Genomic DNA, 13343 nt, shown 5'->3' with positions numbered 1-13343 from the left:
GAATCAATGTAACCTACTTCTCATGGCATTATGACTTCAGATAAATTTATTGAATGGATTTCTTGTCACTTCAGTGTTTTCTCTGAGTGAAGACCTCCTATACTTAGCCATCTACCTACTTGAAAATTGTAGGAATTCAGTCTCTGGGACCTTATCCCTTTTTGTCAGCTTTAATTGATATCGGAAAACAAGTTCAAAATTCAGAAGGCAAGAACTGACAAGCAGGCATTAGATCCTATTTCCTTTGGGAACGATACATACTTTGTTTTGTCGTTGCTGTTCCAGCTATAATACTGTGTATGTCACCTTGTCTGTAACTTGGTTTGAAAGATTTTGAGAGATGAAATTTGATGCTGGAAGAATGTCTGCCAATGTCATATTGCTCATTCCTACTTTTCTACTTTCCAGCTACAAAGGCCTGGTGTGGAAGATGTGGCCGTCCTGAAAAAGGAGCTGGTCCAAGTTCAGACGCTGATGGACAAAATGACTTTGGAGCGTGAGAGAGAATCTGAAAAGCTGAAAGATGAGTGCAAGCACTTACAGGCAGAGCAGGCGAACTCAGAGGTAATAGTCATACCAAAAGACGTGTATTACCTTTGATGATATTTTTTTCATATGAAAATGGAAAATATGAATTTATAGTAATGAAAAAGCTTTGTTCTTAATAGGATCTCTAACTTATCTGAGAGACATGTTTATTCGATATTAACAGAATTATGCAATTTACTGTATTTACCCTCGAAACACCCCCATGCTTTTTGTTGCAAAACCTTTTCTTGGCAGAAAAGTTATTACAAGAGCCTAATAGCAGAGCACAAGACCTTCTGGTAGAGCTGTGTTCTTTCTACTTGGAGAGAGAAATAGAGCAGTACTTGTGTGATTCAGAGAAGCGTTTCTGATAGTGAGCTACATGTAGATAAAAACAGTTATTGAAAATTATGGCTTTAGTTTAATATTAGAGTTGATGTGTTTGAAAATGGATGCTAGAGTGTTAAAATGTATGAGAAGAATTATTAATACAAAGTAGATAATTTGAGGACATGGAATTATAGGACATGTAACTCTTAAGCTTACTGAAGATTTAAAAAATCTCAATGGATGTTATGTATATATATGGTTTTCATTTTTCTTTATCTAGCTTTTACTATTGAATTTGGAAACCTTTCTACTGCTAGTATTTATTGGAGATATATTTTGTGTGTAAGATACAAATCTCTTTCTCCTCCTTGCCAAAATCTACTACATAATAGCCTCCAAATGTTGCTTGTTATTCACTATACAAGAAAGTGAGTGATTCCCAGGCCTCTCACCATGGCTTAAAGTCAAGATGGCAGTATGTCACTTATAGTCTGTTTCAGGCAACAGCATTGTAGTTTTCTTCCCTGTTTGCTCTTTTCCTTGAGTTAGTTACTTTTTTGTTCGCATTTTTTTCTCCATAGTTCCTTGGATTTAAAGCTTTTACATTCCATCTGTAAATTGGAACCTCACTTGTTTATTTGAGTTGTGGAATATGCTGGTTTCTTCTCAGAATTACTTTCTGAAGGCTTGCTTCTCTTTTGGCTGAGTCAGTAGAAGATGTCTTAAATTGCTGATGGGAGATTTGAAAGCATTTGTCCACTTCTGTTATTCATGTATATACAACTGACGAGAACTCTGTGTAGGATGCAGAACTACCTAGCTTTCCCATACCAAATGTTTGTGGATTTTCTTTTGTGTGTGTTTTTTGTTGTTGTTTGTATGTTTGTTTTTTCTTGGTTTTGGTTCCTCTGCTTTTCCAGTACTGAAAGCTTCCATTTCCATGCAGGCTAGAGTAAAAGCAATGCAAGAGCTCTGACTTGGATTTTTTAGGTGGAATCTTACTCCTCAAACTGTCCTGAGATAGAGTCATGTCACATCTCTCCTGGCTAAGGCCTGTTTGATGTTTAACACAATAGTGAGGGAAGAGTTGTTGACAAGAAATCCTAATAAAAATCCGCTATCACCAAGAAGGCTTTGTCTAACATAATTTATTTATTCTGCAAAAGAATTCTTGTACTAGGTGTTGCATCTTACTTGTGGTTGGTGTAACTTGACTAACCATTGTTCCCCTACCACTGCAACAAGGCCAGCAAAATGATGCAGAATTATGGTCCCTAGTTAAACATGTTCACTGCAGAATTCCTCAGCTTACATGAGGAAATGAGTTTCTGTAGGATTTATACTATCCTCCATCCTGCTGAGACTTCTGAACATGAAGAATTCCTGACATCTTGTTGTCCTGGGGTTTCACGTGTCCTAGATTTCAGAAATGCAATTTTAAATTTCTAGTTCTTAATTTTCACTGAAGAACTTCAGAGAAGCTCTGCCCTGTATTATTTTAAACTCCTTAGGGCTTTCCATCCTGCCTTCCCCTGAACACTCCAACAGATATGCAGAGCTCCAGGAATTGTACAAGTGTACAGGATAGAACTAAATGAATCTACCATTGTTTTCAATTTAAAATTATGTATGCCAAGAGCTTCATCATACATGAAAAAAGGAGTATCACAGTTGAAGTTAGGAATATGATGTGGTTATGTGGCCATGTAAGTTGCTGCATAATTGTAATTTGGTTTTAACTGTGAGATCCCACAACTATGCTGCAGAATTCAAATTTCTTTTCAAAATACAGTCTTTGTAGTCTCTTGTGGTTTTGGATATCGTAGTTAGTTTTCATGTGAAGATAAAATGACATAGTGACAGAGGCGTAATGAAAATCAACTTGAAACACTCACAGCAACATGAGTTCCTGTTTCCTCAAATTAGGTATGTTTTTCTGACATAACTAGCCATTTTAAAATTTAGCTTTAACATGCAGCTTTTAACAGGAAAAAAGACAAACGAAGAAGGTTTTTCAGTCCTGATGGGAGTAATGGCAAATGGAGGAGAAGGCTGCATGATAACCCTGGCTGCTCCCAGAAGAACAGCCTAAGAAGTCTTAGATGTTATAGAAGGTTTATAAAGCACAGTGCAGTAATTATAAATTGGGTACCTATGTAGTATCATCAGTATGAGCTGTTGCATGAAAGAATATGGTATGCAGGGGCAGTCTGTTTCTTCTCAGAAAAGTTACTGTCTTCTCTGCTTAATTCAACATAGGACAACAATAGTCTAAGGCACAGGTAGCAAGACATATTCAAAATAAAAGCTTTTCTGTCGATGCAAAGTGTCAGTAGGTTACACTTTAAAAAACAAAACAAAACTGAGTTCATAGCAGTGAAAACTCTACTTTAAAACAAACAAACAAAACTACATCTTTGAAAAGTATTAGCCATAAGAAAACAAGAAGTGGAAATTCATTGGTCAGAATTAGTGCAGTTTTGTCCATAAAAGTTTGGCTGTGTTACACCTCAGCTTTGCTCTTTAAGTCAACTTCAAGGCTGAAAGAGTAAAATGGTTCTTGTGTCATCCTTGGCCATTTTGCTGGGATGGGTGAGACAATGTATATTAATATTGGTTTCCAAAGTGACACTTCTTTAAAATAAGGTAGATTTATAGTCTGGGTGAAGAGAATAACAAAGGTCTTCCTAACTCTAAGTGGGCATCTTAAACACTACAGGAAAGGGAGAACATGAAGGATAGTATACATCTGCAGTTGTCACCCAGACGTTTTCATTATTGTTCTTTCATTTTGTTGGGTGTTACACCCTTATTTCAGAGTTGTGCCTGAAGCTCTGGTGAAACTCTGGTGTCTGGTTATCTATCTCAGAACGATCATTCTGAGATACTCCTTCCATGTATAGATTCACTATAGGGAATCCTGTATAATGAACACATTATGAAAACAACTGCACTGCTGTAGAGCTAAGCATTTCTATGAATCTCTGCAGACTGGGATTTGTTTCAGTATCTGATAAATGTTCCTACAGATTGTTATGTTGAATGTCTAAGTTATTAAACAAGATTAGTAGATTAAGTTATGGAAAGAATTGATAAAGACAGGACTGTTTTTTTTTTTCTTCTTTCTTTTTTTTTAAACTAAACATAGGCATTAAACCCAGCAATATTTGACAAATTTGAGGAAGCTTATCTGCTAACAGCTTTTGTCACTGCTTATTTCCATCTTTCATCCATCCATTTTATTTTTTTTTCTGCTTTCTAATGGAGACGCTTACATTTGAGGTAACTTTTTTGAAAACTTCTTATTGTTACATTAGTTTTCTGTCTTACCAAGATAATTTTAGGAGGTTGTTAAACAGGTGAGTTCCTATTTGCTTATTGTTCTATTGCTTAATTTTTCATTAATCATATGTACACATCAACCAGACAATATCTGGAATGAATACTCATCCATGATATATTCCCATTTTAAGAATGAAATATAGGACAGCTCTTTGATTTGTAATTGAGAGAAGTGTATCTTAATGCATATAAATCATGGTTCTAGTTTGAACGGTTGCAGTGGCAACCTTAGCAAGGTTCTGCATATTTTCTGCATCTTCTCTCAGTAGTGAAAGCTGTTTTCTAAGAACATCCTGGAATGTTTGTCTGCCTAAGATATTTGTCTGAGATATTTGATATTTGAGATATTTGTCTGAGGTATTTGTCTAAGATAATTTGTCTGCCCAGGATATATTTTAACTAATAGCTATTTAATATAACAGCCTTGTAAAGTACAGGATTACAGAAACTCAGTATTAATAATGATATGTAGCCACACAATAAATGTGTTCGTATCTTCTCTTTGGTCATCCTTTTTACATAGGAAGGTCATGATATGTTTGTTGTCTACTACTTCTGATCTTCTACTTTAGTTCATTCTTGAATTCAGCATTTATATCTTTCTGCTTAATCTGTGGTTGTGAGAACAGTAGGAAAAAAATGAAGGTCATTGAAATGACGTATTTAAAGTGAGTGGATTCATACAGAACATTTCATTTTCTGTATTACAAATATTCAAGGAAACTTCATTGGTGTGTTTGTCAAAAAGAAGCTGAGCATTAATAGCAAGTACGTCAACTGCTAGCTTCTGGTAATGTACTAAAAATGTGTTTTAATTAGGTAACTCAGTATTCATTAACCTTCTGTAAAAACAATTACCTATTCTGTCCAGCATAAGAATCAGATTTTACTTTTTAAAATTATATATGGAGAGATCCCACTTTTGAAAGAATCCTTTTTTTTCTTTTCTTTTTCTTTTACTATTTTTTACAAATTCTCTGATATCTGCAGAAGGTCACAGGGTGACTGAAATACATGATATTATTTCCCATTAAATTGAGCACAACATGCTTTAGGGCAGCTTTTGTTACCCATCTAAAGTCTTTTTTGTTTGTTTTTCTGTTATTCTGTTTTGTACCAATCCTGTTTGATAGGGTAGTATTTGTTATCCTGATTATGCTGACCTGCAAGGTCAATGTATCCAAAAGTCATACACCAAGTTTGCATCAGATGCCAGACTCAAAGCTTCTAGTACCTTTTCCAGTGATTTATCCTTACAAGGCAGACAAAGGTTTTGGTAGTATAACCCCAATGATTTTTGGGGGGGAGGGGCTTCACCTCGAGCTAGAACTGTGATAGTGATTAATGGATAATCTGTTGTGATTTTCAATGCTTGTGGGCCCAATGTGGTGTTTTCTGTTGGGCTGGGACAAATTTTTGTCTTCTGAAATAGCATGTGAATTAATCTTTACTGGGAAATTATGCTCATTGGTACTTCTATAGCTGATGGTGCTCTGAGATGAGTTGAGTTTTCAGGAGTTTTTTATTTATTTATTTCCCTTCCTTTAGCTGTTTATGTGTATACAAGATGCCTTTTATTTTGCTACCAAACATATTGCTTCGGCTTGGGTTATTCACAACTTTGCTTTAAATGTGGATTTTGTTTGTTTGTTCAGGCTACCATTAATCAGTTAAGAGCTGAACTTGCCAAAGGACCTCAGGAGGTAGCAGTGTATGTTCAGGAGCTGCAAAAACTTCAAAGTTCAGTCAAGGAGCTAGAACAGAAAAACCAGGTGAGAATACTGTTATTTCCTATACTTGTCAGTTCACATTAAAATGGAAACATGCCACACATTGCCTTGGGAAGTGTTGAAGACTGTAACAAAACACTTCTTGGTGTTGCAGAAGTTGAGAATTGCTTTATCATTTCACTTAGCATATGAAGGATATTGTAATGTACAAGCAAACAGTGTTTCTTAAATGATCATCAGTACATTTCAACTTAGCTCCTCTGGCTTGTGTTTGCAGGTTTCTAACTGCTGTAGTTTATGCAGCATTGCCATCTCACACATTAGAAGAATAAAGCTGTAACGATCAAAATATTGTGATGTTTCTGTAAAAATCAACATTCAGAAGGCATTTTGAGATCTCGTTGTTAGTCTTACACTTTCTTTGCCTTTATATCAGTGTTGTACTAGTGTTGTATTTTCTGACCTTTTATTAGAGTCATGAATGGTGGAAAATTGAAATAAGCTCCTGAAGCTTCTTAGCTGATAAGTACTTCTTGAGAGCTTTTATCAAAGCCCGGTGAGCTTGCTGCATTTTGCATTTGCATTAAGAAAGCATGTAGTGTTAGGTAATAAATAGAGATAAGGAAAGAAAGGAGACAAGGAAAAAGATGTATATTGGTTATTGTTGTGCGTGTATATATAATACCGTATATATACTGTGAACGTTACATTTGTATTTAACAGCAACATTGTCAATCTTGGGGGAAAAAATGGAAAGGACAGGGACCAAGCAGTATATATTTAAAGTAATTTAATATTTAAAAACCATTTTAAAAGATATAATAGAGTACAATTTGGTAAATTAAACTTGGCTTTGGTAGTATGACTCTTGTTTTAGCTCATAAAATAAAGTGCAGAACTGAGATGGTGAGAATTACCGTGCTGTTCCTTCCACAGACCAGCAACACTGAATAAAGCTTGTGGCAAAATTATTTCTATAAAGCACAGGGCACTTGCCTGAATGTATTGCTGTTGTATTTACAGCATGAAGTGAAACAGATTGATGAATAAGATGACTATACTTTAAGAGAGTGTCCTCTGCCATGTCAGGTTAACACCAAACACCACATGAGGAACAGAGAGAGCAGAAGTGGCAGCGAGCTACTTTTCTTGTTTCAGTGACTTAAAGCAGTTTACAGCTTATGTAGCTTATGGTATGCTAGCCAAGGAACCTTGGCCTTGGAGGACTCGGATCTAGAGTATGAAAAGGTAAGACTAGCTTCCCAAACAACAGAAATTGCCCTACCTTCAGTGTGTGCTCCTTGAAGAAGCTGTCAGGAAGGCAGGATGTGCTATTAGCTGCATCCATACATGATGTTTTGCTGTGTACATCCTTGTATAATTTCATTCTAATGCACGAAGATATTTCTGTGCATTGATGCAGAGTTTTCCAAGATCATGTACAACCTCAAGTAAGCAAGCCATTTCTTGTATTTCTGGAAGCTATACTGAGAAGAGCAGATGACAAGCACATAAGATCAGTTTTCTGAGAACAGTAGGAATTGACTTCCCTTCATTTAGAAAACTCTGTAATTATGGGGCTTGGCCTGCTTTGCACTGCCAGGCAATGCTTTGGAGGCTAGTAATGGCCTGTAGCCCAGAGGAGACCTAATGTGAAAAAAAAGCATCTCTGCTGAAGTATAAAACTTGCTTTAATTTCCAACCCATTGCATGTGGGTTTTCTGTTTTCTTTTAGGAAATTTTTGATGCATTATCTACATGGAAAAATGCTTAGTTTCCAACTTACTACTGACATAACTGTTCTGAAATTCAGCCTGTTACCACAGTGTTCATTCTTTAATGCCTAACCATTGTGACTGCACAGTTTGTATTACATTCTTCTTGCATGTTTCCATGGAGCAATATAAAAGAAGGGATCAGAGTTGTGTTTCAGCTTATATCTTGTGAGCTTCGAAGGCTCAGGTCTTTGTTGTGGGCTGGAACACACTGACAATCCCTTTTTCTTTTCTGTGGAAATGAAACCCAAGCCATGGGGAAGAGAATGTGATACATGCCTTTTTTTTAAATCTGGGATGGAGCTGGGACATGCATCCAAACAGGAAATGCTACTGGGTTCCCTGGTAAAACCTGAATGATGATACATACATTAGCAGCTCTGTGGCCTCAAGTTTACTTGTGGGCTCCAGACACAAACAGAGGTAGAAGGCTGTCAGGCAAACACAGCTCTTGTCTTGAGAAAGCAGCAGTAACTGTTTGTGGCTTTGTCAGGCTATTTGTGACTGCAGAAGGTGTTCAGCTTTCAGGGGCAGAGGCTCTGAGTTGCAGCCTGTTAACTCGACCTTGCAGTTTTAAACATGAATATTCACTGTTCTATTGCTCAACAGAGCAGGGAGGGGAAGAGAAGCGCCAAATACAGGGCAGCATCTTGAACCATGTGTAGCTGCTGCTCTTGGCTGTCCTTTGTAATGAGATGGTGAAGAAGCTTTGCTTCTCTTTTGTTTTAAGTAATGCCCATGAATGCTTCCCAAAGTCTCATACTGCTTCAAGACAATGTTGGTTATTCCTCTTTCTCTTTTTTTTTTTTTTTTTTTTTTTTACCTCCCAACTTTACTTGAAAATTTGTGTGCTCTGCACTGACTCATGATGAAATAACTCACAGCAGTTCTACATTTGACATGCGGATCTAGTTATGAAGTACTAGTAATACTAATATCTTTTTTTCTAACTTGTCGAGTTCTGATGAAAAAGCTACTGTGGTGTGTTAGCATTTTGGGAACATGATTCAGCCTAAACGTTAATGATCCTGGCTGGCCGTTTCTTGGTAATGAAAAGGGAATTGCAACTTTATTTTAGATTCAGTGTGAAAGCAGTAGGAGCCTTGTCACTGACTTCAGGAGGGTAAAGGTGACAAATGACCTCATTATGTTCTTGAAGTTTTTTATTCCTTCTTGTTTTGTACATTTATATATGCCTGTACAAAAACTTCTGCATACCTGTAACAGCAACAATTTGTTTTGTTTTTCAAGAAACACTTCAAAATACACTACTTCAGGTCTTGGATGAACTATGCTTTAGAAAGTATATATTTTTAAATTGACACTTAAGGTATTAAATATATTTGTTCTCACCTGGATTGCTAAACTGCTAGAGTTGCCATTTTAAAGATCTATTGTTGTTTTCTAACATCTCTTTTAAAAAAGATACTCCCATTTATCATTAGTGTAAAATACAAGTGTGTGGTTTCTAATGGTCAGTATAGCTGTCATTCGTTAAAATCTGTAAAGAACAGATTCAACTTATTTGGATAATGCTTTTTTATTTCTGGCAAAACAGATTTCATCCCTGGATACTATGTGGAAGTGTGCTTTTAAGATGTTCAGCGTAGCCAGAATTACAGCTCTGTCTGTCTTCTCTTGGAACAGTGTTGCTCCAGAGTTGCAGAACTGTCTGAAGTTTTCATGCATAAGATTGACCTCAGCGTTGGCATTTTTTCAAGCTGACATGTTAGAAATACTCTTTCTTTTTCTGTGCTTTAATTGAAAGGGTCACTAGAGAATGTAGTAGTCATTGAAACTGCAGGAAGAACACAAGGATTTGAAAGGTGTGCATAATAATGCTTCACTGAGATACTGCAGTATCTTACTAATATCTAAATGGAACTTGCTAATACATTTCAAGAAGACAGAATGAATTACCCAAGCTGGATGGTGACCAGGGCCTCCTTGCAATTGCATTTCTGTGCTTCAGAAAATTCCAGTGGAAGTTTGAAATGGTTCTCATGGCTTCTTTGTCATGCTTGCAGATCTCTGAAATTGAAGTTAATGCTTAACCTAAGCTTGGGAGAAAACATAAACTTTCTTGAATTATATATTGCCCCTTAAGATACTTAATTTCTATCTGAATATAGTTTTGATTAGGTCATGAAAATTGGCTAAAAAAAATGTAATAGCTGAAATTTATCTATAAAGATATATATATTTGGCATGTGTCAATGTGTGCTTTCTCCAAGCAAAGGCAGTTGTAATAGCCTGCGATTTGAACTTTCTGGGAAAGCAAATTATTTTTCAGTATACATGAATGGAGCATGTATGGTGTTCTCAGAAAGAGGAGGTGGATTTATGTGAAAATTTGAAAACCAATACAACCAGGTGAAACTATGAACATTGTGGGCTCTGGAATTAACTTCTGTAATATGAAATAGAGACCAGAATTTCCTTTAATAAGACTTTTGAGTGAGTTCTTTGCTGTTCTGCATCGGCACTTGAGAAGACATTTGTATAATGTATTGAATATGTGTAATCAGAATTGCAATTGAACTGCTGTGTAACTTTGTTTGTAGAGTCTGAGTGAGAAGCTGCTGAAGAAAGAGCAGGAATACAGCCAGCTAGAAGAAAAACATGATGAGATATCTGCGAGCAAAAAGAACGTGCAGGCAAGCTTTCACCAGAAGGACCTGGACTGCCAACAGCTTCAGGCGAAGCTGTCTGCATCTGAAGCCTCGATACAGAGATTACAGACAGAGCTAGGTGAGAAGGGAGAAGCAAGCCAGAAGCTTAAAGAAGAATTATCTGAAGTAGAGACAAAGTACCAGCATCTCAAGGCAGAATGCAAACAGCTCCAGCAGCAGAGGGAGGAAAAAGAACAGTATGGCCTGCAGCTCCAGAGCGAGCTCAGTCAGGTAAGGTCATTAAACCTCCCAGACCATCATCCTATTAGGACCATTCCTTAAACCATACCATTAGGTTTTATTAGCTGTGCTTTTCCTTGTTGAAGGGGAGTAGAAAAGTAGGTAACTGGTATTTCAATAAGTCGCTTTTTCTTAGAGACTTAAGAAGAAAACAGGCAAAAAGAAGAGCCTGTGATATGAGTGCTGAAAGCCTTTGCTGTTTGTATGTCATACGAATCCTTTTCATAGGCCCAAATGCTCATCAAGGGCAAATGAACACAGCTGTAGCCCCCGTGGCACAGTCAAACTCAATGAGATCTACAATTCCAGCTATGTTTCTACATTTTTACTTCTGGGAATACTAATATAACATCTAGATATCTGTAGTATAATTCACCTTTTTCAGAAGGGGAAACTAGATTTCTGTTCTAGTTCTGTTCTAATTACCTGTCTTTACACAAATAGCTTTCAGTTTTGAAGATGTAGCTTATTTCTTGTGTTCTGAGAATTTACAGGACTCTCTTGTGTATTAATAAATAAGATTTTATTTATTTAGTGAAACAGATTTCTTGTTCATTCTCCTTCTCTTATTGCGTTAAATGAACTCTTCCTTCATCCTCCATCTTTTTCCCTCTGCTTTTTTCTGTTGGTGAAAAAGGCATAAAATTCCCTGAAATAAGGGGTGTATCGTCAAATGAGAATGCAGCCCAGAATATTGAGTTTCCATGGAAAATATGGTAATGGGCAATTCCTAAGAAGTCAGCAAGATTATTCATTTTGGTTCAGTAATGCAGCTGAACCTATAAAGAGTTGAGGCTATGAAAAAAAATCAAGTAGAGTATCAGAAATAGTAAGATTACTACTTGAAGTCAAACTACTCCATAGGAAGTGTGAAAAATTAAAGTCCTCTTGTTACATTAGAACTGAACAATTGTTTTGTTTTAAAATTTGAATAGTGAATGTAGTAGAGAATACTTAGTGTGAAGAGCAGGGATAATAAGGTCTTAATGTTGCTTCCCTTGAACCTATCCACTAACACATGTTGTCTGTGGCTAAGAGAACACCCAGTACAGTCATGCCTCCACTATCTCCATATTATTCTGCTGTGTACAATGAGTTATGGAAGCAAGACTTTCATACAACATTGAGCATGCTGACTTTTGAGGCTGCCTTCAAGTTGTTTTATCTAGCGTCTTGGGGAGTAATACATTAAACTGAAGAAAATTTGCACATCAGGAGTCCAGTTCTAAGATAGAATTATTTATTTATTTATTTATTAGGATGGAGCACTTCATTTTAAACTATAGCTATAACTTTATTACTTTAAAGTGAGTGTTTCTTAGTTTTCAATCCTTTGTCAAAGTTGCAAGCTCTGCATGTGTAGTTTATTTTGGAAGAAAATAAACTATACAGAACTTCATTTATGTATCCCCAAAATGTCTTTCCTTATCCCATCAGTCTTTTTTCGGTGGGAGAAGGGAGAGAGAGCTGTATTCTGCTTAGTCATCTGCTTAGGAATCTTCATTGGTAAAACTGCCTCAGTCTGTCTAGGCAACACATATGCAAGCTTCAGAAGCAAATACAAGAATTAGTGCTGAAATGCGGCTTCAGATTATTAGAGCATTTGGAGAGGGATTTTTGAGGTGGGCAGATGAAGAAAGATTGTGAATGATGCATGGCTGAATGAATTCCTCTGGAAGGAAATGCAGGCCTCGCACATTCTCTGGGGATACCACTAGGAAGGAAGTCAGTCTAAGAATGAAAACCCAAACATGCTGCTGGATCTCAGGGTGTGTTTTAGAATTGTGCTGTAAAAGAACAGTTGAGGAAAAAAGTCATTCACACATTCAGTTTATATGGTGTAGAATTAGGATTGAAACCAAGCAACATTTTTTTTCTCTGTCCCTCCAAACAAGTAACTATTATCGTGGAGAAAATAAATTTCTCTTATTTGTTCACATGTTACTTCAGTGGAATTACCTTTCTACAGATGTAGTCTAATAGCTTATGTTGTCACAGTGAAATGTTTTTTTTATGAAGACAGATACAGAGGTATTTAGTCAAACCATGTTTTCAAAGAAGCTGCCATCTTCTCAAAAATCCCTTAGATAAATGCAGGTCCTGGTACCAATGTACTTCTGCAAAGTGCTAACCCACCTAACTGCTGTTCTAGGCAGCAGCTGGGATTCTCTAAATATTAACAATTTTTATCCCACAGTCTTCATTGAGCAATTGTCATTGCTCACAGGCTTCCTGTCTTAAGTAATAGTAAGAAAGTTGATACATATTCAAGAAAAGCAGACTTGTATTTTGATTCTTCGAGTAACAGGAAGAGGTGCGATGCATTTTTTTTATTTTTTTATTTTTTCTGAAAAGATGGAATAGTTTTTCAGTTTTATGTGCCCCTTTCTGAGTGCTGATTTTAGAATTTGGGTGACCTGATGGAAATGATCTTCACAATGGAAGGAAGCTCTGATGGTGGCATTGGTTCCAGCACCGGGATGGGAAGAGGCTCTCACAGGGAAATAGGAACTCCTTTGATCTAGAAGAGTTGTTAGCTGCTAATAAATACAATTACTGTTGTTGAGGCAAACTTTAATATTTTCAAGATTGTATCTTTTAAAGCCTAAATATTCCTTTCTTTATAGTTAAATCTCATTTTTGTATTCTGTAATACAAGGTAATTCTGGGTTTCGTGGTTCTGTTTACTTAATGTCATTAAAAAGACTTCAGAGCCTCATGATTTT

The 13343-nt window shown here is 36.5% G+C and overlaps 1 protein-coding gene across 2 annotated transcripts in view; it reads left to right on the top strand.

The window, feature by feature from the left end:
• The window catches only part of EEA1 (early endosome antigen 1), a 76770-nt gene that overhangs the window by 28412 nt on the left and 35015 nt on the right, over positions 1-13343 (top strand). For both annotated transcript variants that reach the window (XM_084303717.1, XM_084303716.1), the window contains 3 exons: positions 409-564; positions 5856-5972; positions 10270-10608. In XM_084303717.1, coding sequence (XP_084159843.1) covers positions 409-564; positions 5856-5972; positions 10270-10608 — 612 coding nt within the window. The remainder of the gene's footprint in view (positions 1-408; positions 565-5855; positions 5973-10269; positions 10609-13343) is intronic.

Source organism: Netta rufina (genome assembly GCF_964035555.1).
Source record: "Netta rufina genome assembly, chromosome: 1".
Lineage (NCBI taxonomy): Eukaryota > Metazoa > Chordata > Aves > Anseriformes > Anatidae > Netta > Netta rufina.
This window is presented reverse-complemented; position numbering and strand designations above follow the sequence as displayed.